At 54.3% G+C, this 21096-nt stretch overlaps 1 protein-coding gene and 1 pseudogene across 1 annotated transcript; one reads left to right on the top strand and one right to left on the bottom strand.

The window, feature by feature from the left end:
* The first annotated feature begins 5346 nt into the window (after positions 1 to 5346).
* On the top strand, positions 5347 to 6179 carry LOC129061452 (3-galactosyl-N-acetylglucosaminide 4-alpha-L-fucosyltransferase FUT3-like; annotated as a pseudogene).
* Positions 6180 to 9107: 2928 nt separating this feature from the next.
* Positions 9108 to 12602, bottom strand: NRTN (neurturin). Its single transcript, XM_054562276.1, has 2 exons — positions 12427 to 12602; positions 9108 to 9583 (listed from the first exon to the last, which is right to left on the bottom strand). The coding sequence occupies exons 1-2, from the start codon at positions 12593 to 12595 to the stop codon at positions 9159 to 9161; spliced, it is 594 nt and encodes a 197-aa protein (XP_054418251.1). The 5' UTR covers positions 12596 to 12602; the 3' UTR covers positions 9108 to 9158.
* Between the last annotated feature and the right edge of the window lie 8494 nt (positions 12603 to 21096).

Genomic DNA, 21096 nt, shown 5'->3' with positions numbered 1-21096 from the left:
TGCTCAATCCTAAACCTGCTGGTCAGCGGCCCGCTATACCCGCGCGCTACCCCCAGGTAAGTCTCTTGGGGCAAATGCATCGGATGCCCCCCGGAAAGGCCTCCTTGCTGCCGCCCCGGGGGTCTTTCTGGGTACCAGGTGGGGCAGAGGTGTGGGAAGTGGCCAAACCAGGAGGAACTGAGCCTTTGTCTGGAAAGTTCTGGATTAGGGACCCAACTGCTCCCTGGCCCCTGTGGCTTCCTAGAGCCCTCATCCTTCCCGAGGTTGGGTTCTCTCCGCACCCCCCTGGTGGGGACAGAAGACTTGGATGTAGTGAGTTTTTTGTTTGGTTTTGGGTTTTTTTCAGATCTTTGTGGTGCCCCAGCCCCGTGGCATTCTTCGGTCCTTTCTAGACACCCTGGTTTCAGCTCGGGAGGGATCTCAGCGCTGGTGGCCCATTCCACCCCCCGCCCACCCCACGCCCGTGCTCCTCAGGTCACTGTCAAGGACCTCCACGTACCCCAGGAGGGGCTGCCATAAACCCAGGGCCTGACCTGAAAAGGAGAGACTATATTTGTTCAAATTGCATTTCTGTGTATTAACCTCTGTGCACGGCTCAAAAGCCCTACTGCACAAAGTAGAGGGTGGTCAGAGTTCAGCCTTCTTTCCCCGCCTGCCTTGGGCTGTGTCCCTGAAGGCTTGTCTTCTGGGTCCCTTTCCAGAAACATGGGTGTCAACATGTAATTTCACATTCTGCTCCCTTTTAATCACAGTCGGCCGCTGCCAGGCCCTCCGTTTGGCTCTTGGAGGTTCATGCCAGCTCAGCCCAATAGAAGGGGACGGCCAGCCTCCAATGTCGAGCTTTAAAACAGCTTCACCTATTGAAAGCATACGATTCTGTGGGTTTTGCCATAGTACCGTATTTTGCCACGTATACTGTGCACACTTTTTGCCCAAATTTTTGAGGGAAAAATAAGGATGCACATTATATACATTGGTAGTACTCATTCCGTATCTATATAAATGTTTTTAATCTTTTATTTATGCTTATGTGTTAAAAGTGTAACTCTAGAAAGCAATAATGATATCCATATGCAAAATAATACCCTGGAATATGATAATGGGTTTTGTTTCTAAATATAAACAAAAAAATTGAATTAAAAAATTAAACTGAAAGCTTTCCTGAAAGTCTGGGTCAAAAATGTGTGTGCACATCATACACAGGAATGCATTATATGTGGCAAAATATGGTACATTATTTTTTCAATTGTGTCTAAATAGCCCTGGCTGGTGTGGCTCAAAGGATTGAACGCCAGCCTGTGAACCAAAAGGTCACTCGTTCAATTCCCCATCAGGGCACATGCCTGGGTTGTGGACCAGGCCCCCAGTAGGGGGCATGTGAGAGGCAACTGATGGATGTATCTTTTGCACATTGATGTTTCTCTCCCTCTTTCTCCCTTCCTTCCTCTCTCTCTAAAAATAAATAAATAAATCATTTAAATGAATAAATAAATAAACTGTGGCCAAATACATGCGATATAAAATTTGCCATTTCATCCATTTTTAAGTGTGCAGTCCAGTGGTATTAAGCACATTCACACTGTTGTGCAACCTTCACCGCTATCTATTTCCAAAGCTGTTTCATCACGCCAACCAGAAGCTCCGTACGCAGTAAGCAATTCCCCTCCTTCCCTTTCAACCCTCCCAAGCCCCTGGTAACCTCCACTCTACTTTCTATCTCTATAAATTTACCAATTCTAGATATTTCATAGAATTTGAATCATACGAATCTGATTTCCTATGACTGGCTTACGTCCCTGAGCATAATGTCCTCAGGGTCCACCCGTGTCGCAGCGGGCGTCAGACTGTCCTTTTGAAGGCCGAATGGTATTCTGTTGTCTGGATGGCCCACGTTGTGCTCATCCATCCTCTGTCGCTGGGTATTTGCGGTGTTTGCACCTTCGCCTGCTGTGAATAATGCTGCTGTGAGCATGGGTGTATGAATATCTGTTCAAGTCTCTGCTTTTAGTTCCTTTGGATAGGTATGTGGGGTGAAATCGTTGCGTGATATAGTAATTCTATGCTTAGCTTTTTGAGGAACCACCAAACTTTTTCTGCCACGTGCAATGGAATTTTCAATTTTTTAAAAAGATTTTATTTATTTTTAGAGAGAGGGGAAGGGAGAGAGAAAGGGAGGGAGAGAAGCATCAGTGTATGAGAGAAACATCAATCGGTTGCCTCTCACACGCCTCCAACCAGGCACCTGGCCTGCAACCCAGGCATGTGCCCTGACTGGGAATCAAACCAGCGACCTTTTGGTTTGCGGGATGACACCCAGCCCACTGAGCCACAGCAGTCAGGGCTGTGATTTTCGATTTTCTAGCAGCCACAATAAAAGGAATGGGATAGAAAGATACTAGTAAAATTAATGTTAATCTTTTTTACTTTACCGAGTACATCCAGAGCATTATCTCAATATATAATCAAGATAGAAAATTACTGAGATATTTTACATCCTTGTTTTCATACGAAGCCTTAGCAATCCAGAGTATATTTTACACTTTAAGCACATCTCTGTTTGGATGCTGAATTTTCAATAGCTATAGAAAAATGGGTTCGTACTCAAACAGTAAAGTTGTACTTAAAAACCTTTATGCTGTTCAGTTTTTAAGTTTACATTTAAAATTTAGTAACATTTACACTTCAGTTCCTTTGTTGTTATTAGCCACATGACAAGGGTCAGTAGCCTCATGAGGCTCGTGGCTCCATATGGGACAGTGCGGGTTTAGACCGAACCACAGGCCCAGGCCACTTGACGACTGGGATATGTTCTGCACGTAGGTGCATTTTAAATTACTAGTCGTATCACTAGTTTCCCTTTCTTAAAAATTCTAGCCCTGGCTGTTGTGACTCTGTGGAGTGAGCATCAGCCTGCAAAACAGAAGGTTGCTGGTTTGATTCCCAGTCAGGGCACAGGCCTCGGTTGTCGGCTAGGTTCCCAGCTGGGGGCATGTGAGAGGCAACCCATCGATGTTTCTCTGTCACATCGACGTTTCTCTCCCTCTTTCTCCCTCCCTCCCCTCTCTCTAAAAAGAAATAAAATCTTAAAAAAAAAAATTCTAGAGCAACGAACACTGTCCAATAGAGATACAGTGCAAGCCACATGTGTAATTAGTATTTTTTAAGTAGCCACATTTTCATATGAAGCTTTGGCACTCCAGAGTATATTTTATAAAATTAATTTAATAATATACTTTTTTCCCTGGCTTGTGTGGCTCAGTGGATTAAGTGCCGGCCTGCGAACCAAAGGGTCGCTGGTTCAATTCCCAGTCAGGGCACATGCCTGGGTTACGCACAAGGTCCTCAGTAAGGGGCATGAGAGAGACAACCACACATTGATGTTTATCTCCCTCTCTTTCTCCCTCCTTTCCCCTCTGTCTAAAAATATATAAATCTTTAAAAAATAATAATATGCTTTCTTGAACCCAATAGATCCAGACTAGTATTATTTCAATGTGTGATCAGTATTAATTATTGCAATATTTTCATCTTAAGTCTTGGAAACCCAGTGTACATTTTATGGTAGCACACCTAATGCAAACACTCCTTCTTTTTTAATCCTCACCCAAGGACATTTTCTTATTTAGAGAGAAGGGAAGCGAGAGAGAAAAACATCAACCCAACACCCAGCCTAAGCATGTGCCCTGCCTGGGAATCAAACCCCTAACTGTTCGGTCTCCAGGACAACACTCTAACCAACTGAGCCATACCAGCCAGGGCCAGAGCCTCACTTTCCACTGTAAATACTTAATCTGTACTTATACTCCATAAAACATACAGTGGAAGAGGCAGATTTGCACATCTAAAGTGTTCCAAATGTATTTAAAAGTTTTCCAGTCATTGAATTGAGAACCAGACATTGCAATTTGGTTTGGGCTTTTTATTTTCAAGTTGTTTTTGATTTACAGAAGAGAATATCCGTTTTTAAATGTAAATAGGCATTAACAACTCCTGTTCCTCAGACACAACAGCCACATTTCAAGAGCTCAGTAGCCGTACCAGGCTAGTGGCCAGTGAACTGGATGGTGCAGATGTAGAACGGTTCCCTGATCGCGGAAAGTTCTATTGGGCCATGCTGGGCTGTAGATTTGAGCTCCACCTGCAAAGTGGGAGAGAAGTTTGGGGTTACGTTGAGAGGGGAGAGTTGAGGTTCTGGATCATACTGGCTCTAGCTGTGTGTATTTAGGCAAGAGACAGATGTGTCTCTCTGGGCCTCAGTTTTCTCATCTGTGAAATGGGCAGCTCCAGGGCTACACACCCAAGGTGGTAGATTTCTGCTCCCGTGGTTGGGGTCTGGGATCTGGGGTCTGAGAGGACTTTTGTGACCACTGGTGGAGACAGGAAAGACAAGGAATGGAGAAAAGTCAGCCAGCACAGACCCAGAGGAGCTGTTTTTGAGCACTTATCAAACGTGAAACACCAAGTAAATATAAAATCAAGTTCACACTTGCATCCCTGAGCACTTTGTTGGCTCTCCCTACAGACGGGCCAGGCTCTGTTTCACCTCCAGGCTTTTGCACTGGCTGTTTCTTCAGCCAGGAACATTCATCCCCCTGACTCTTACTCTACCTGGTGAGCTCTTACATAACCTTCAAAACCCAATCCTACTGTACCCCTCCCAGACAGAGCCCTGGATTTAAGCCTCAACTCCAGGGCACTGGAAGCCTCTTATAACTAACTCTGTCTTCTCCCCCAAACAGGGAAGAGTCTAAGAAAGTTGAGAAAGGGTCAAGGTGGGACCTGGGAGCTGTGGGAACCTACCCCACCTTCCCTGGGGGCCCCTCCCAGGTGGAGAGGTCGTGTTGCCTAGCGGGCAGGAGAAAGCGGCCTGGGGTCAGGCTGCCTTTGTTGGAATTCCAGCTCTGCCATTTCCTCAGTCTGAGTCACCCGGCCTCAGTTTTCTCATCTGTAAAACAGGAATCACACCAGTGCCTATCTCAGGACCCGTGAATGTTGACTTTGGGGACCCGCATGCACCCCTAGGCGTGGGCTATTATTTCTGTCACTAATGATGCTGTCTCCACTTTCCCACCTCCCAGCTGCTCTGACCCACGGATTCACTCGGCTGGGCCATGACATGATGTCCCCGGTGCCATGGTCTCCTTGGGGTGCTGTTGCAGCTGCTTCTGGCCGTGTGCTTCTTCTCCCTGCGCGTGTCCCACAGGCCCACATGGGTCCTCTAAGTCAACAATGGACTCTCTCGCCAGAGCTCCCAGAGGGTGGGCAGGGCCAATGTCTTCTGAAGGGACCCTGCCGGGCCGCCTCGGCGCCCCCTGCCCACCTGCCCCAGCTTCTTCTGCTGTGGACATGGACGTCCAACACCCTGCAGCTCTGCTCAGAGCTGTGGCCCTGCACAGCCGACCGCCAGCCGGCTGTCAACCGCAGCATGTGCCTGTGGGTGGGTGCGGCTCCCATGCATCCCTGAGGGGTCAGCTACCAGTGCAGGCGCAGCTTCCGCCTGGCCCCAACCCGTCCAGCCAGCACTGGGTCTAGTTCAGCCTGGAACTGCCCAGCCACTATCCACAACTGACGGTCCTGTACGGGTACTTCAATCTCACCATGTCCTACCACACAGACGCGGACATCACGTGGTAGGGCTGGTTTGAGCCATGGCCGGCCGGCCGGCCGTCGCACCGGTCAACCTCTCAGCCAGGACCGAGCTGGTGGCCGGATGGTTGTCCAACTGGAGGAAGGATATGACCAGATGCTACAAGTTCATCTCAAAGTGGACGTGTACAGGTGATCCCACAAGCCACTGCCCCCAGTGGTCATGACCGAGTGGCTGTCCCAGAACTAGTTTTACCTGGCTTTTGAGAACTTGCACCCCAAGTGCATCATGGAGAAGCCGTGGAAGAATGCCCTGCAGGCCTGGCCCATGGCCATGGTGTTGAGCCCCAGCAGGAGGAGCAACAACTAGCCCGACACCCTCACCCACATTATGACTTCCAGAGCCCCAAGGAGCAGGCCCAGTATCTGCTGGTAGTGGACGAAGACCACGCCCACTCCCTGAGTTACTTCCACTGGCAGGAGATGCAGCCTCCATCCTTCCACTGGGCCCTGATGTTTTGCAAGGCTTGCTGGAGGCTGCACCAGGAGTCCAGCTGCAACCAGTGACCAGCATAGCCTCCTGGTTCTCATGAGCCGGCCAGCCTGGCGCCTCACCTGTCAGCCACTGCTGCTTTCAGAAACCTCACCTGCCAGGGGCCTCACCTACTGGAGGGGCGGGGGAGGGGGTTGTCTCACATGCTGAGGACCTCGCCTGCTAGGAATCTCGCCTGCTGCAGACCTTGGTTGCTGGAGATCTCACTTACCTCGGACTTCACCTACTGGGCGCCTCTGCTGCCAGGAGTCTGGGCTCTGGGAAGCTTACCTGCGAGGGGCCTCACCTGCTGGGGACGTTGGGTGCTGGGGGCCTCGCCCACCAAGGCACTTGCTGCCTGGCCTCAGGCCCCTCCCACTAGTGATGGCTTTGCTGGGTCTGCCTGTGGTTATTATCAGTGGCGGGACTGCCTGTGGGACAGGCGAGGAGGCAACATTGGCACCATTTCCAAGATGGGAACACTCCAACGAAAGCTGACGTGTCTTCCCTTATTCTAGAACAGAGGTTCTCACTCAGGGCAACTCTGTCCCCCAGGGGACACTAGGCAATGTCTGGGGACATTTGTAGTCGTCAAGATTTGGAGTGGACTGACAGCATCAAGTGGGTGAGGGGTCAGGAATGCTGCCCGAAGTCCTTCATGGCCCCCTGAACCCGGAATAGTCTGGCCACAAATGTCAAGAGGTGGAAAACTTGAGATCAAGCCCATTGGAGAGTGGGGAGAGGAAAGCCCAGAGGGACAAGAAAGTGGGGGCCAGGCTATCTTGGAGTCAACATGAGGTAGGGGTGGCCCAAGGGCAGGGACCACCCCTCGAAGGAGGGCAAGGGGGCATGTGATGCTGTGTGTGTGGCCTGTGAAGATCACGCAGGGCTTAGCACCTGAGTGTCAGCGCCGCTGCGCATGGCTGTGTGACGGAACATGTGAACCTGTGTCCTTGTTTTTTGAATGAGTGGTGATTCTGAGGGTGCCCTTCTCTGAGTGTGCAATTCCGAGTGTGAATAACAACTGAGCATGTGGGCATGTGGGCTGTGGGTCTGGGTGTGATTGTGTTAAGCCCCGTGTGGGTGGTAGTCTCTGTGCCTTGTGTGTGTATGTGACATGAACTGAGAGACCCAGAGCCTCCGCCCCAGGGGTCTTTGGGGCGCTCTGTTTACATTTCAATTATTTAGCGGGCTAAGCCAGAGCTCTGTGGCTGGGATGCTGGATCTGGGTGGGAGATACGGAGGCTAAGGTCCCACGAGGCTGAGGGAGGGTGTACACACACACACACACACACACACACACACACACAGAGGCAGCCAAGCTTCAGGGACTACAAAGGCAAGCCCCAAGGCCAATTTTTCCACTGCATGTCCTGAGCTCAGCAACGTCCCTCTTTGGGGGTCCGGGTCATCTAGGATGGGGAAACTGAGGCTCTGCTTCCACAGTGTCTGGGGACTCCAGCCTCTCTGCCACACCAGGCTGAGTCAGCCCAAACAATGGAGGAATCTTTCCCCCCCAAACCTCAGAGACAGAATACCGCGGGGGTGGGCAGGGACCCCAGCCAACCTCCATCCTGAAACTGTCTTCCAAGCAGACCACCCACTGGTTGGGGCCTGGCTGCCAAGCCATGTTCTTGGAGCTCCATGTAAGTCCTGCCTGTTAGCTGCCTCGAGTTTCTCTAGCTACAACCGGGACTCTGGGGAACAGGAAGCTGGATATTTCCGCCTGGCTACGTGATCCTCCTTGGGGGCAGCTTCTGATTGGAGCCCTCCAGCTTCTGGACCCGGATTGGGTCTGGAAAGGATGTGGTGGTTAGAGGGTGGTCTTGAACTGAGATGTGTGGGAAAGAGGGGATGGGGCCAGTCTAGGGAAACAGTAAAGGAGGGAAAGGGATGTTCCTTTGGGAGCCTCCAGTCTGAGGGGCTGGAAGGGGAAGGGTCCACGCCCTCTAGTCTTTAGATGCCAGCCCCGAGCTCGCAGTGCCCGCCCCCTCACCCGCCCCTTTTCAGACCTTGAGACCCGCCGATCCCTCCCTGTGCCCTGGGAACTCAACACTCTGCGCCCTTGTGCGGGCCTGCCAAGCATCAAGGTGACACCGCGGGCAAATCTAAACCCCGCCCAGCGCTTTTTCCGTCCTCCGCAGGGGCTTGTCATAAATCCCCCCTCGAGTTTTGGCCAGGGTTTTTCTGGGCCAGGACCTAGATCTCTTGGGGTCAGATCTGCCTCAGCAGGCGCCGGTTTCGGGCTGGTCGGGGCTGGCGCCCTCCCCAGACCTATCCCCCCTGGGAGATGGGCAGCGCTCGAACATTTTTAGCTAGTAAAAGGGGATAGCGTCTTAGAGATCACTCTCTTGGTGGCTGACCCGGCCTGAGGATGCCCGTCAGGTGAGGCACGCTCGGTCTCCTCTGCAGAGTGACTCCACCTTCCTCTACCAACCTCCATGCTCCCGCTTCCCTCTCCAGAAGTGCACACTCTGTGGAGGTGGCGATGTGGACACGCTGGGGAGGCTGGGTCCAGCTGGACCTGTCTCCTCATCTACACTGTGACTCCATCTCCCTCCAGAAGCACATCTTGCTGGAATGGGACACGCTGGGGAGGAGCACAGAGACCTGCAGGGAGGTGGGATGGACGGTCCCTGCCGCCATGGCTCTGATTCGCCCTTCCCCATTTGTACCCCAGAAACAGGACACTCTTTGAATCTTTCCTTTCCCCCCAAAGCAAGTGGGATCTTCCCGCCATCCTGCAGGTGATACCCGCATCCATCCCCACTTTCCCAGTGGAGATGGCGCCGCTTCCCTACACGTCCTCCTGCCCCTCCAAGAGGTGGACACCCCTGGTGCGCACAATCCACACCCGGCTCTATTTTCCGCACTTTATCTCTGTACAGTTATCGCATGAGTCCCAAGGCCTCGACAGCATCTTTTGCGTCTGGGCAGTCTGTCGCGGGGTTTGCCGGGGGGCGCGGGGGGGGGGGGGGGCTGTGGGTGCCATCCGAGCACGGGAAGTGGCCGCCGTCTGGCCAGGGCCGGTGAGGTAGGGTCACACGCAGGCGCACTCGCGCGCCGACAGCTCGTACACCGTGTGATAGCGGCTGTGCGCGTCCAGGAAGGACACTTCGTCCTCGTAGGCCGTCGGGCGGCAGCAGGGCTGCGCGCGAACCCTCTCCCGCCGCACGCGCCGCCGCTGGCGCAGGCGCCGCAGGCCCAGGTCGTAGACGCGCGCGGCCGCCTCGCACGCGCCTGCGCAGTAGCGGAACAGCACCGTCTCGTCCGACGCGTAGCCCAGGCCCAACTCGCTCACGCGCACCTCGAGCTCGCGCAGCCCGCACGGCCGCGTCCCCGACCGCGCACGCGCACGCCGCCGCCGGGGTCCGGTCCGACGGCGCGGACTCGGGGGCCGCCCGGCCCAGGGAGTCAGCTCGCGTAGGTCCACGGCATCCGGGGCGCCCTGCAGCAGTGCACGGTCTGCGAGGGGAGGGAGAGAAGGGGGTGGGAGGGTCAGCGGGTGGCGGGAGGGAGCCCCCTACCCTCGATGTGCCTCTGCAAAAAATGACCCTTGCGTGGACGATAGGGCACTAGCGCATCTGCCAGGGTGGTGTCGGAGGGGTGCATATCCAGAACCCCGCGCTTGGCCCCCAAGGCTACCAATACCTCTCTCTGAACCCTGCCCTTGTGCTGAGCTGCTCTAAGTCTGGCTAACCCTCCCTGGGTGCCCTGGACCACTTTCCAGCCTGCCCCACCTGAGCCAAGCTGATCTGGGTGTCTCAGACACTCTGGGCACCCCCTCCAATACTGTCTGTGGATCCCATCCCTATGCTGGGCTGCCCCAGGGTACTGACACACACTGACCAGTGTTGGAGTGCTGCTTCCCCCACCCCAACCCCTCACCATTTAGTTGAGCTGTATGGATCTCTGCCTTACTCTCTGGGGTCCCCCACCCAAAGCCCCTACATCTTCTTTGAGTCCGTGGGCTGCTTACAACCCTTGACCCTGTCCCTGCTGCTCCACTGTGCAGTGGGACTCAGTTTCCCCACCCAGAAATCCAAATTGAGGTGTTTGGGCTTCTCAGAACACACAGAGAAGCAGCCGGCACTGAGGCCTATGTGTGAGGCCTCTGTGGGGACCCCAGGACGTGGAGTGGCAGCAGCTACTCTCAGGGCCACTCCCATGTTATAGGTAAGGAAACTAAGAATCCAAAAGAGCAGAGACTTGGCCAAGGCCACACCCCCAGCAGGTGCCAGGAAGAGACATAAACTCAGAGAGCATTCTTCCCGCCTCTGTCGAGTGCCCAGATGTGGCCTAAGTTCAGCCCTCCTCTCCAACAGCGGCCGGGAGGTGGCCAGAATCACAGAATCTCAGGGTCCCATAACCTAAATTTATTCCCAAGAGACTGGCCCTGCCCCAGTACAGTAAGTCTCTACTGTACATCGTCAGTAGGTTCTTGGAACTGTGGCGAAACACCAAAGAATGACACCAAATTTACCAAAGGCTAATTGACATTAAGAAGAGTTAATTAAGTTCCTAAGGCATCTCATCGTTGTAACAAAACTATGTTTGAGGAAATAACTTTATTTGAGGACCTGGTACACTCCACAGCCCCAAGAGAGAAGCACAGGTGTTGGAAGGGCTGCTGGGAGGCTCCCAGGCGCTGACAGGTTGCAGTCACGCTTGTGGTAAGGAGACGAAATCCTGAGTTTAGCCCCCACCTGCCCCCAAGGCTAGCACACCTGGCTGTCAAGTAGTTTACTGGGAAGCCTGAGGGGGAGAGACTGCCTGTCGCCTTGGGGATGTCTGTTTCCACAGGGGATCTTAGAAAACAGATGAGCCCAGGTTCTGAGCCTAACTCTGCCGCTGTCCTTGTACAACTTCAGGCAGGTGCCCGCCCTGCTGTGCCTGTTCCCCCGTCTGCTCAGTGCTGCTTGCAAAGCGTGCAGAGAGTCCCTGCTGTGGTTGTGGCTGGGAGGGTGGAAAGTGCGGGGGGGGGGGGGGGGCGACCAAGCAGCCTTTTCTGAGGTCTTGCAGCCCAGGAGGAGGACTGGGATGGCCAGCACTGTCTGCTCTGGGTTTAGGTTTGAGCCTGGCTTACTTCTGGTGCCTACAATTGCACCATTTAGTGTGCACACCTTGGGGTGTGCATCTAGAGAGCTATTTGGGGGGCTGCCAGATGAAATACAGATGCCCAGTTAAATTTGAATTTCAGATAAACAGTGAATAATCTTTTAGTATATCCGTCCCTGCATCCCTCCAGCAGGCCTGGCCACGTGCACAGGGTCTGGAACGCAAAGAGATGAGGTCTGCTCCCTGCCCTCCCCCCACCCTAAGCCTGAAATTCCACCATCAGCTCACTAGAACATTAGGCCTTGGGGGGATCAGCAGCCACTCCCTTCCCCCAGTACAGCTGGGCACAGGGAGAGGACACTGGGCTGGCAGGCACCCCCATGGGCTGAGGCACTTCCCATCCAGCGATGGATTCCATCATTGGTGGTTTGCTCCCAGAACCTGGAGCGCTAGCTTTTGGGGGCCCCACCCCAGTCTGTGGGATCCAGTATCCTGGAAAGGACTTTGTGGTCTGCAAAGGCAAGTGGTGGGGGCGGAAGTAAAGTCCTTGCCGGAGGCCACCCTTGTCCATTGTGAAGACAAGAAAGAAGGACTGTGTGGTCTGGCAGGGCGGGTGCGCGTGCAGCCGCCAGCCGCAGGCACCGTGCATGCGCCAGGCCTGCACCTACATCCCAACCGCCCACTCGAGCACACCGTGTGGACATGTGCGTGCACACACGAGGTCAGGGCCCACGCAGAACTTAGAGGACAGACGCCAGAGGCAAATGGGGAGTTGGATCCAGTGGCCTCATTCCCCAGGTGGGCGTTTCACTTCTCTACCTCCTTCTTTTCCACATCTGTCTCTCCCACCCTTGCCTGTTTGTCTCCATGCCTCTCTGTCTCTGTTTCTAGGTCTCTCTCTGTCTTCCTTCTTCTTGGTCCCTATCGACCCATGCAGGTCACTGGGGCCTCCAGTCCAGCTCCCCCTCCCCACACTGTGCTGTGGGGGGCCACCCGGCTGAGTTCCTAGGTCTAATCTCCATCTGGCCCCCTGGCCCCCGAGGGACAGAGCTTAATTCCTTGTGACAGTTGAGCCAAGAGACCCCAGTTCCCAGGAGCCATCCCCCCCTGCCAGGCCACTGGGGGATTCGCATCCTCCGTCCACCCCATCTTTAAAAAGCCTCTGTGGCCCCGTTGCACTGCCTGAAATTCCACCAGTATGGCCACCCCTATGTTGGGGTATCTGACCTAAGAGCAGGGGAGGCGCTTACACTGGGCCAGGCGGGCGATCCGGGCATCCAGGGTGCGAGGTGGCCGGCGCAGCGGGGCTAGTGCGGGTCCGAGGCGTTGGCTGAGGAGCAGGCCGTCCCGACACATCCAGATGGAGAGCACAGAGCTGCAGAGCACCGAGGCCAAGGCCGCTGCCTTCCAGCGCTGCATCCTCAGCCTGTGGGCACGGGATGGTCAGCCCAACGGCCTCAGTCCTCCAGGCAACAAACAGGCATGGGGTACTGAGCCAGGTCTGGGGGACACAGTGGGGCCCCTGATTCTGAACCACTGCTGCTTAATGATCAGTAATAACAGATGTGATTTAACAAGGCACCACTGAACATGGTTGTGAACAACACTGCTAAGGAGGGGGTGGGTGCTGTGCCAGAGGTATCAGGGGAACTGACCCACCTGGGGATCCCAGAGTGCCTTCCTGAGAGTTTAGGGAAGTTGAGACTTGAATGAGACTTGAACAAAGGTAGCAGCTGGCCAGGCAGAAGAGAGTGACATCTCAGGCATGGGAACAGCCAGTGCAAAGGTACTGAGGCTGAACCAAGCTTGGCCAATCCAGCCAGGAGCTTAGTACGTTTAGGGAAAGAGTAAAAGATGAAGGCATTCCCAGTAGGGGGCCCTGTGGGACAAAGGGTGGCCAGGAGACGCAGTGCTTAGAATACAGTCTGGGAGGCAGGAACCTTGGGGTTGAGTCTTTGTCCCCTAACTAAGATGTCCTTGGGAGTGACTTCCTGCCCCTTTGAAAGCCAGGGTTTACTCTAGGCAGGTAAACTGATTCCCAAAAATAGGCTGCAATGAACCAAAGCAGCTCTCGACCCACTTCCAGGCTATTGCACAAGCAGGTCCCTCCACCCAGAACACTCTTTTCTCTCCCTCCCCACTGCCATTAGGTCTCTTGGACCAGCGCCTCCCCCAGGAAGCCTTCCCTGACTGCCCCCTAACCCAGGCCCTGAGTGTTCCCCATTAGAACACCCATTACTTGGTGCTGTGACGGCCTGGGAGCGTTGTGCTTAGTGTGCACAGTGTTTAATTAGCCTCGTGCACCGCCCCCCCCACAACCGTGTCAGAGCAGCTCCCTGCTGCCTGGCGGCCCCTGGCCCTCGTTTACATTCCCCCACCCGGCTGCCTGGTGCCGGCCCGCGCGGGGCCTGGCGACAGGCCCGGTGTAAACATTTACACAGAGCGCTGAAAGCCGGGCTGGACGCGGATCAGCAACTGGGCTGGGCCGCGGGTGCCGGACGCCCCCATGGGCGCACCTCTGCGGGCAGGCTGCTCGCCCAGGCGCAGAGCAGTTATTTGCATTTCATTTGCGTGTGATTTGCGTAGGCCCTGCGGTGCGTGGTTACGCCGTGCTCGCTCCCGTCTCACGGATAAACCCGCACAGGACGTACACCACCAGGCAGTAACAAAGGGTATTTATTAAGTGCCTGCTCTATACGAGACCCCCTGCTGAGCCCAGGAGAGAGGCACTATTATCTCCATTTTATAGCTGAGGAAATTGAGGCACCAAACAGGTAGAAAGGGGCTTGTTCAAGGGCACTTGGCTAGAAGAGGACCTGAGATTCCAATGCAGGTTCTTTAACACCAGGCACAACACATGTGCTGGACTGGGCTGGGCTGTGCCTAGGAGCAAAAGCTGTGGAGTCACTCCAAGGACTTGCCACGACTATTTGGTATCACGATTTTTATTACCGTCGGTCATGGTGGTAGAGAATGAGCTCCCAGACACAGGGGCATGTAAACAAACCCTGGGCCAGCCTGGACATCTGAGGGCACAGCACTTGCAAAGGCCTGGGGGCAGGACCAGGCCCACCTTGTGGAAGGAGCAGGGGGGTGTCCCTGTGACTGGAGCAGAGTGAGGGAGGGGACGTGACAGGGCAGGTTGTGTGGGGCCTGCAGGGAGAATATTTCATTCTCAAGGTTGTGCAGCAAGCACAGGTCAGCCCATTTATCAGGGGCCCAAAGCCACTGCTTTATCCTCTTTAAAAAAAAAAATTATATATTGATTTGAGAGAGAGAGAGAGGAACATTGATTTTTTTGGTCCATTTGTTTACGCATTCATTGGTCATTTCTTGTATGTGCCCTGACCAAGGATGGAACCCGCAAACTTGGCATATCTGGGTAACACTCTAACCAACTGACCTAACCCGCCAGGGCACCCCCTTTAGTCTTTAAAAAAAGTTTTTTTTAATCCTCACCCAAGGATATGTTTTTATTGATTTTAGAGAGGGAGAGGGAGCAGGGGGAGAGAGCGAGAAACATCCACGTGGGAGAGAAACACCATTTGATTGCCTCCCACGCACGCTCCAGTGGGGGGATCGAACCCTTAACCTAGGTATGTGCCCTGACTGGGAACTGAAACTGCGACCTTTTGGTGCATGGAACGATGGTCCAACCAACTGAGCTACCCAGCCAGGGCAACCAGCGTTATTCCTTTTTTTTTTTTTTTTTTTTTAAGATTTTACTTACTTTTAGAGAGGAAGGGAGGGAAAGAAAGGGAAAGAAACACCAATGTAAGCTATCAACATCAATTGGCTGCCTCTCGTATGCCCAACCGGGGACCGAACGCATAACCCAGGCATGTGCCCCAGCTGGAAATCAAACCTGCGACCTTTCATTTTGAGGGAGCACGCCCAAACAACTGAGTCACACCAGTTAGGGAAACCCCCTTTATTCTTAATGAGCACCTACTATCTGACAGATCCTGTTCTATAAACAATGCATATTAAGTCATTTCAACCTCACAACAATTTTTACCCCCATTTCACAGATGGGGAAACTGAGGCCTAGAGTAGTAACATGACTAACCCAAGGTCACAGAGCTGAGTTTGGAACTCGGGCCTCCATCCCTAGTAGAGGGAGATGGCAGGGAAACCCACCCAGGCTGAAGACCGCAGGTGAATCTGTCTTCTCTTGACCCCAACACCTTGCTTGCTCACACCGGGGCTTGGAGTAGCGTGCTTCAGTGCCCCCGCTGGAACGAGGCCCCTGCACAGCACCAGGCTGTGATCCTCTGTCTCTCCTTAGGGCTTAAGAGGGGGCTGAAAGGATGGATGAGACAAGAGCCAAGACAAGGCCTGGCCAGAGGAGTTCCCCCACCCCTCCCCCTGCGGCCTTGAAGCGGTCACCCCACCAGAGCTCTGATGGGGGAACAGGAAAGCAGGGGGCTGACAGTGGAGGGGCCCAGCATGCCAGCTGATAAGCATCTGTTAACAATGGGCCTTTCTGTAAGGGGGTCACCCAACTGGTTTGTCTCTGGCACGGACCTGACCCTGAGAGGGTGACGTGGGTGTGGCGGAGGGCACGGGGAGGGGCCAGGTGTGCCTGTGTAGTGGAGGCGCTAGATGTGGGGAGGTGGGTGCCTCACAGCGCATTTGGGGCTGACACCTACCTACACCCAGCATGCTTGTTCTTGCGCACACTGGGTCCCACTCACGCATGGGTGTTCTCACACACTCTCAGACAATATCCCATTTACACACTCAGTGTTCTCATACTCACAGTCATGCATTTGGAAATTTTCACATACATTGAAACCCTCACATTCACACACTATCACACACACATTTGGGAGTTCTCACACATCCTAACGTGATCATACTTACACACTAGGGTGTTTTCACACTCCTACTCAAACGTTATCAGATACTTGGACGTTTTCATCCTTAATCTTCAAACATTACACATACACTCGCACACAATCACACATGTCACACGCACGTACCTGAACGTGACATACACACTTGAGCATTACCACACTCACACACTACTGTTTCACACTCCCGCACTTGGGCATTTTTAGACTCGTGCGTTATGACATCTGCAGACCACCCTGCGGGCATGCTAGTGTGTTTCACCCTCGTGCACTTCCACACTTGGGCAATTTACATTACACTCAAACATGATCACACTTAAACAGTACCAGGCTCATTCAGTAGTGTGATTCTGCATTCTGGCTGCAGGCTCATCACACAGAGGCACACACAGGTACACGCCCTCAGTGCTGCTGCGTTCTTGCTGCTAAGATACCGGAGGGAGAGCGAACGGCACCTACACGGTGGGCTGCAGTGAGGCACGTGGAAGCGGAGGAGGCAGAATGACCCAGGAGAGAATTGCCCTGCCCTAACCCCGGCACCCAGCCAAGTTTCACACCTGCTGGCATCTCAGGTGCCACCCACACTGCCCTGATGGGGACTGGCCGGTTCCCTTCCAAGCCCTCAGACAATGTCCAGATCCTGGAGAGTCCTCATTGTTGGGGGAAGGGAGCAACCTTCCTCCTTAGGGGCCAGGCCAGTCTGAACTGCAGCAAGAGGGATTGAGGCTACACCTCCATCTGTAGCTGAAGGCCACAGTATCCCCAGGGCTGGGGTGGGGCAGAAGGGGAATCTGAGACTCAGATAGGAGAAGCAACGAGTAGCCCAAAGTCACTCCACCGGGGGGTCCTTCCAATCATCCAAGGAGCAGGCAGTTAGGTTGAAGGTGTGTGGGTGTTTCTGGCAGCTTCCTTGGTGGTGCCAGGAAATGCTGCTCATTATCCTAGTGTCCAGGCAACGCCCTGGGGCCCCACCTTTCCGCAAAGCTTCCCAGACACCCACCAGGCACGCTCGTCCCCAGTGTTAACAGCCTCCGTCCTGCAGAGCTCCTGGCCTCAGGGAGGCACTTGCTTCATGCTCATTCCCAGGGACAGGAAGGACAAGAGGTGACCCCTCCCTCAGTCCTCTTGCCCCTTCAGTCTGGGGGAGGACTGCAATTGGGGCTTGTCCCCATTGGGCAAACCCTTACTCATCCTTCAAAGCCCTAGCTCCTATGGCCCCTCGTCCTGGAGGACTTCCCCACTCCCCATCTTGGCACCCTTGCCACAGGTCCCTCCTCCTTGCCCAGCCCAGAAGCATCGTGTCTATGTCCCTGTCTGTCTTTCCTGGAGTTGGGGTTTCTGGAGGGGCAGCCTGGACTGGGATATTGCAATAAATCTGTTCCCAGAGGCACGAGCTGGCTGCAGCTCGCTAGTCTCCGTGCTGCTGGTGCCTCCCTCCACCAGCTCTCTTCCCTTTCCTTTCCCGCTTACTCCTGGACACATCCCTGGTCCTCCCATAACTCAGTTTCCCCTCTTCAAAAGTGTCCGAAGGGTGCCACCCAGTACCATGGGAATGCCAGAAGGACCTGGGAGAGCTTGATGGGCTGGCTAGTAGGGCTGTCATCTCTGCCCACAGGCAGAGCAAGCCAGGCTGTGAAGCCGCATGGGCAGACGTGGGGGCAGCCCGCGCACTCAAGGAAGGGCGTACGTCTGTGAACACCGCCGCACGTGGGCTCCAGACTGCTGGGTTTGGATCCCTGCTCTGCCTCTTCGTGGCTGGGTAACATGCTCCTCCTCTTCTCTAAGCCTCCGCTTCCCTGTCTGTACAATGGACTGCCCAGGAGCCCTCCCTCATTTGGAGAGCCATTTAATTAATTCAGTGGCCCTCTGCAGACCCGGCCAATGGCAACAGTTGGGCCCAGCCCTCAGACACACATGCTCGCAGGCCTGTACCTCAGTTTCCTCCCTCAGCACTGACAGCTCCAGGGCTGGCAGCTGGGCCTGTTCCTAGGAGAGCCCTGCTTGTCTCCGCTCTCCAACATGGCCCCTGGGGGTCCACTGATGGGGAAACTGAGGTCCCATGACAGGCGGGGCTTGGGACTCTTAAGGCAAGACTCAATGGTTCTGCAAAACAAAAAACAAACTGCAGCCCACAAAAATGTGTCCCCTCCCTTGGAGAGCCCTGGGGCTCAGCCCCACCCATGGTGGGGATGGGGAGGCCAGGGCAGCCTTAAGCTGGCAACACACATCTGGGGGTAAACCAGGAACATCTGGCTAGCACAGCTGGTTCCGATGCTGTGTCTGCAGGGGCGGGGGCCAGCCCGTGGGACGGCCTCACGGCGGGCACAGTCACAGACACCCCTAGCAGACCAGACCCTCCCAGCCCTGGCCAGAGGTGGGGGCGGAGCCTCTCTTCTCCCCCCACCCCACACAACCCAGGAGCTGCCTGCTGCCCAACTGCTAGCACCATCGCTGGCCCCTGCTAAGTCAGCCCCAGCTTGTCTTAAGGAGCTCTGGGTTTGACAGGCAGAGAGAGTGACTTCTGGGAAGGGCTGTGCTGGTTGCTTTGTGATAATAACAATAGCAAAATAATAGCAGCTAACAGTAAACCATACATAGCAAACAACACTATTGGTATAAGCAATTTACATGTAATGACTCGTAGCAAGGTATGGGCTATTTTATTCTCATTTTGTAGATGGGAAAACTGAGGTCCAAAGAAGTGAAGTGACTTGCTCACGTCAAACAGAGTGTAGGTGGCCAGCTTGGGATTTGAACTCAAGTGGCTGGGCAAACTCCTACTCATCCCTCAAAGCCCTGGCCCCAATATCCCCTCCTCCACATTCTTAACCACGGTCTCTCTAACAACAACAACAACATTAACACTTGGCAGTGTTGGCTATTGCATTTATTTAGTGCCAACGACTGTGCTTTCCACGTGTTTAATTCTCCCCAGTCCCTGGAAAATGTTGTTATTACTAGCCCTGTTTTCCACAAAAAGTAACTGAGGCTTGGAGAGAAGACTTGTTCAAATAAGTTGTTGAGCTGAGGCTGAACCTGGGTCTGACTCCAGACTTATTGTATCAATGGCTCCACAACCCCTGGGCTCAGGATAACCGGGGCAATGATGGAGGGGAGAGAAGACACTGGGAGGGTATGATAGGCTCTGCTGCTGGGGTAAAAAAGTAGGGCTGAGCTTCAGGGAAGTAAGAGGTTTCCTCAAAGACACAGCAGAGCAGAACCAGCAAGTGAATAAAGGACCAGAGATGGCAGAAAGCCCAGACCGCTGAGCATCTGCCTTAACACATTACCTCAGCCAATACTTACTGAGCCCCTACTGTGTGCCGGGCCAGGCACGGAACCCTGGATGACCAAGGCCAACCTGGGCCCCACCCTCACCAACTCACTGTCCAACCAGGGCAATGGATTATAAATAAGAAACAAATATGGTAACTTAGATGTTGACAGTGCAACAACAACAAAATAAAAGGAGGTAAAGCAGTAGTGACTGGGAGCTGCTTTGAGGTGGAGTGGTCAAGGAGTGCTTCTCAGAGGAGGCAGCGTCTGAACAAGAACCAAGTGAAGATCTGAGGAGAGCATTCCAGGTGGGGGCACTGCAGGAGCGAAGGCTGTGAGGCGGGACTGTGGCTGTTCAAGGTGCCCAGGGTGACTGGAGCAACAGAGCCAGGGAAGTTGCTCTGGCTCTTCGGGGAGATGAGGCAGGAGAGGGCACAGTGGCCCTCGACCTGCCTGCAGGGTCGGTCCCCCACTCCCCACCGGAGCCTGGAGCCCTCTTCCTGCACCTACTGCACATTTGCATTCGTTTGCAGGGAGGCTGGGCTGGAGAGAGTGTGTACGTGTGGCGCAGGGCCACAGTATTTCAGACCCACAGACCCACCATTTCTAGCCCAGCCTTCTGCGGCTGGCCCGTAAAATTCTCACCTTGACCGCACCAGGCTGGTCTGGGGCTGGCCCCGTAGGCATGGGACGGGGGGAGGTGAGGCCAGAGGAGACTCCCTAGGGTAGGATGACAGGATCAGCCTAATGGGGCCTGGCACATCGCACAGCTGAGCAGCTGGTGTGGGGCCGCCGGGTGGCATGAGGGATGTGGTTCCTCTGAGACATCACACAAAGCTGGCCATTGGACAGAAAGGGAAACTGAGGCGCAGGCCCCAGGCACAGCTCAAACCCTAACACTAGTTTCTTGGGAACCAGGGCATGCAAGTCACTTCTTCCACCTCCCCAAATTCAAATGTTGCCTCAGGCCCCTGGCACACTGAACTATTTAGGCATGAACGGTGTCCTCTCTCTGGGCCTCACTTTCCCCACAGGAGAAGTGAGACCTACCTGCTGCCAGCAGGGGCCACTCCACTAACTGCTTCCTGCCCCAGGCCTCTCTGCCCCACCTGGGGAGACCAGGAGAGATACATCTGTAGAGGAATCCCACAGCCCCTCAGCAAAGATGGCTGGGCCCACGGACACCATATGCATTAAAGACCCGTTCCTCTCTCCTCTCTGTTCCCAGCCCTGACCTCCAGTAATATGACCCAGGCCACCGCTCCCTCTGCCAACCTTCAGAGCAGTCTCTCCTTCTCACACTCACCCCAGCGCCCTGGATTTGCCACAACCAGCCAGTCTATTCTTTCCTATCTCTAGATCTCTGCCTGTACTACCTGGAATGAGCTTCGTTTCTCACTTAGAAAATTCCTGCTGCCCTGGCCTGGTGGCTCAGTTGGTTGGAGCGTCATCCCATATGCCACCAAAAGGCTGCGGGTTCAATTCCCAGCCAGGGTACATACCTAGGTTGCGGGTTCGATCCCCAGTCAGGGTGCTTATGGGAAGCAACTGATCATGTTACTCTCTCACACCAATGTTTCTCTCTCTTTCTCCTCCCTCCCTCCTTCCCTCCCTCTCTGTCTAAAAATCAGTAAACATATCCCTTGGTGAGGATTAAAAAAAAAGAAAAAGAAAACTCCTACTCATCCTTCACAGCCCCAGCTCTAATGCTCCTCCTCCGGGAAGTCTTCCTTGACCACTGTACCCTAAGACAGAGCCTTGTTCCCCACTCTGGGCTCCACCCTTGGT

The sequence above is a fragment of the Pteronotus mesoamericanus genome, unplaced genomic scaffold (assembly GCF_021234165.1).
Source record: "Pteronotus mesoamericanus isolate MK-2021 breed Mesoamerican mustached bat unplaced genomic scaffold, CSHL_Meso_final scaffold_636, whole genome shotgun sequence".
NCBI classification, from domain to species: domain Eukaryota; kingdom Metazoa; phylum Chordata; class Mammalia; order Chiroptera; family Mormoopidae; genus Pteronotus; species Pteronotus mesoamericanus.
The sequence above is the reverse complement of the archived record's forward strand: the minus strand, read 5'-3'. Positions and strand labels throughout refer to the sequence as shown.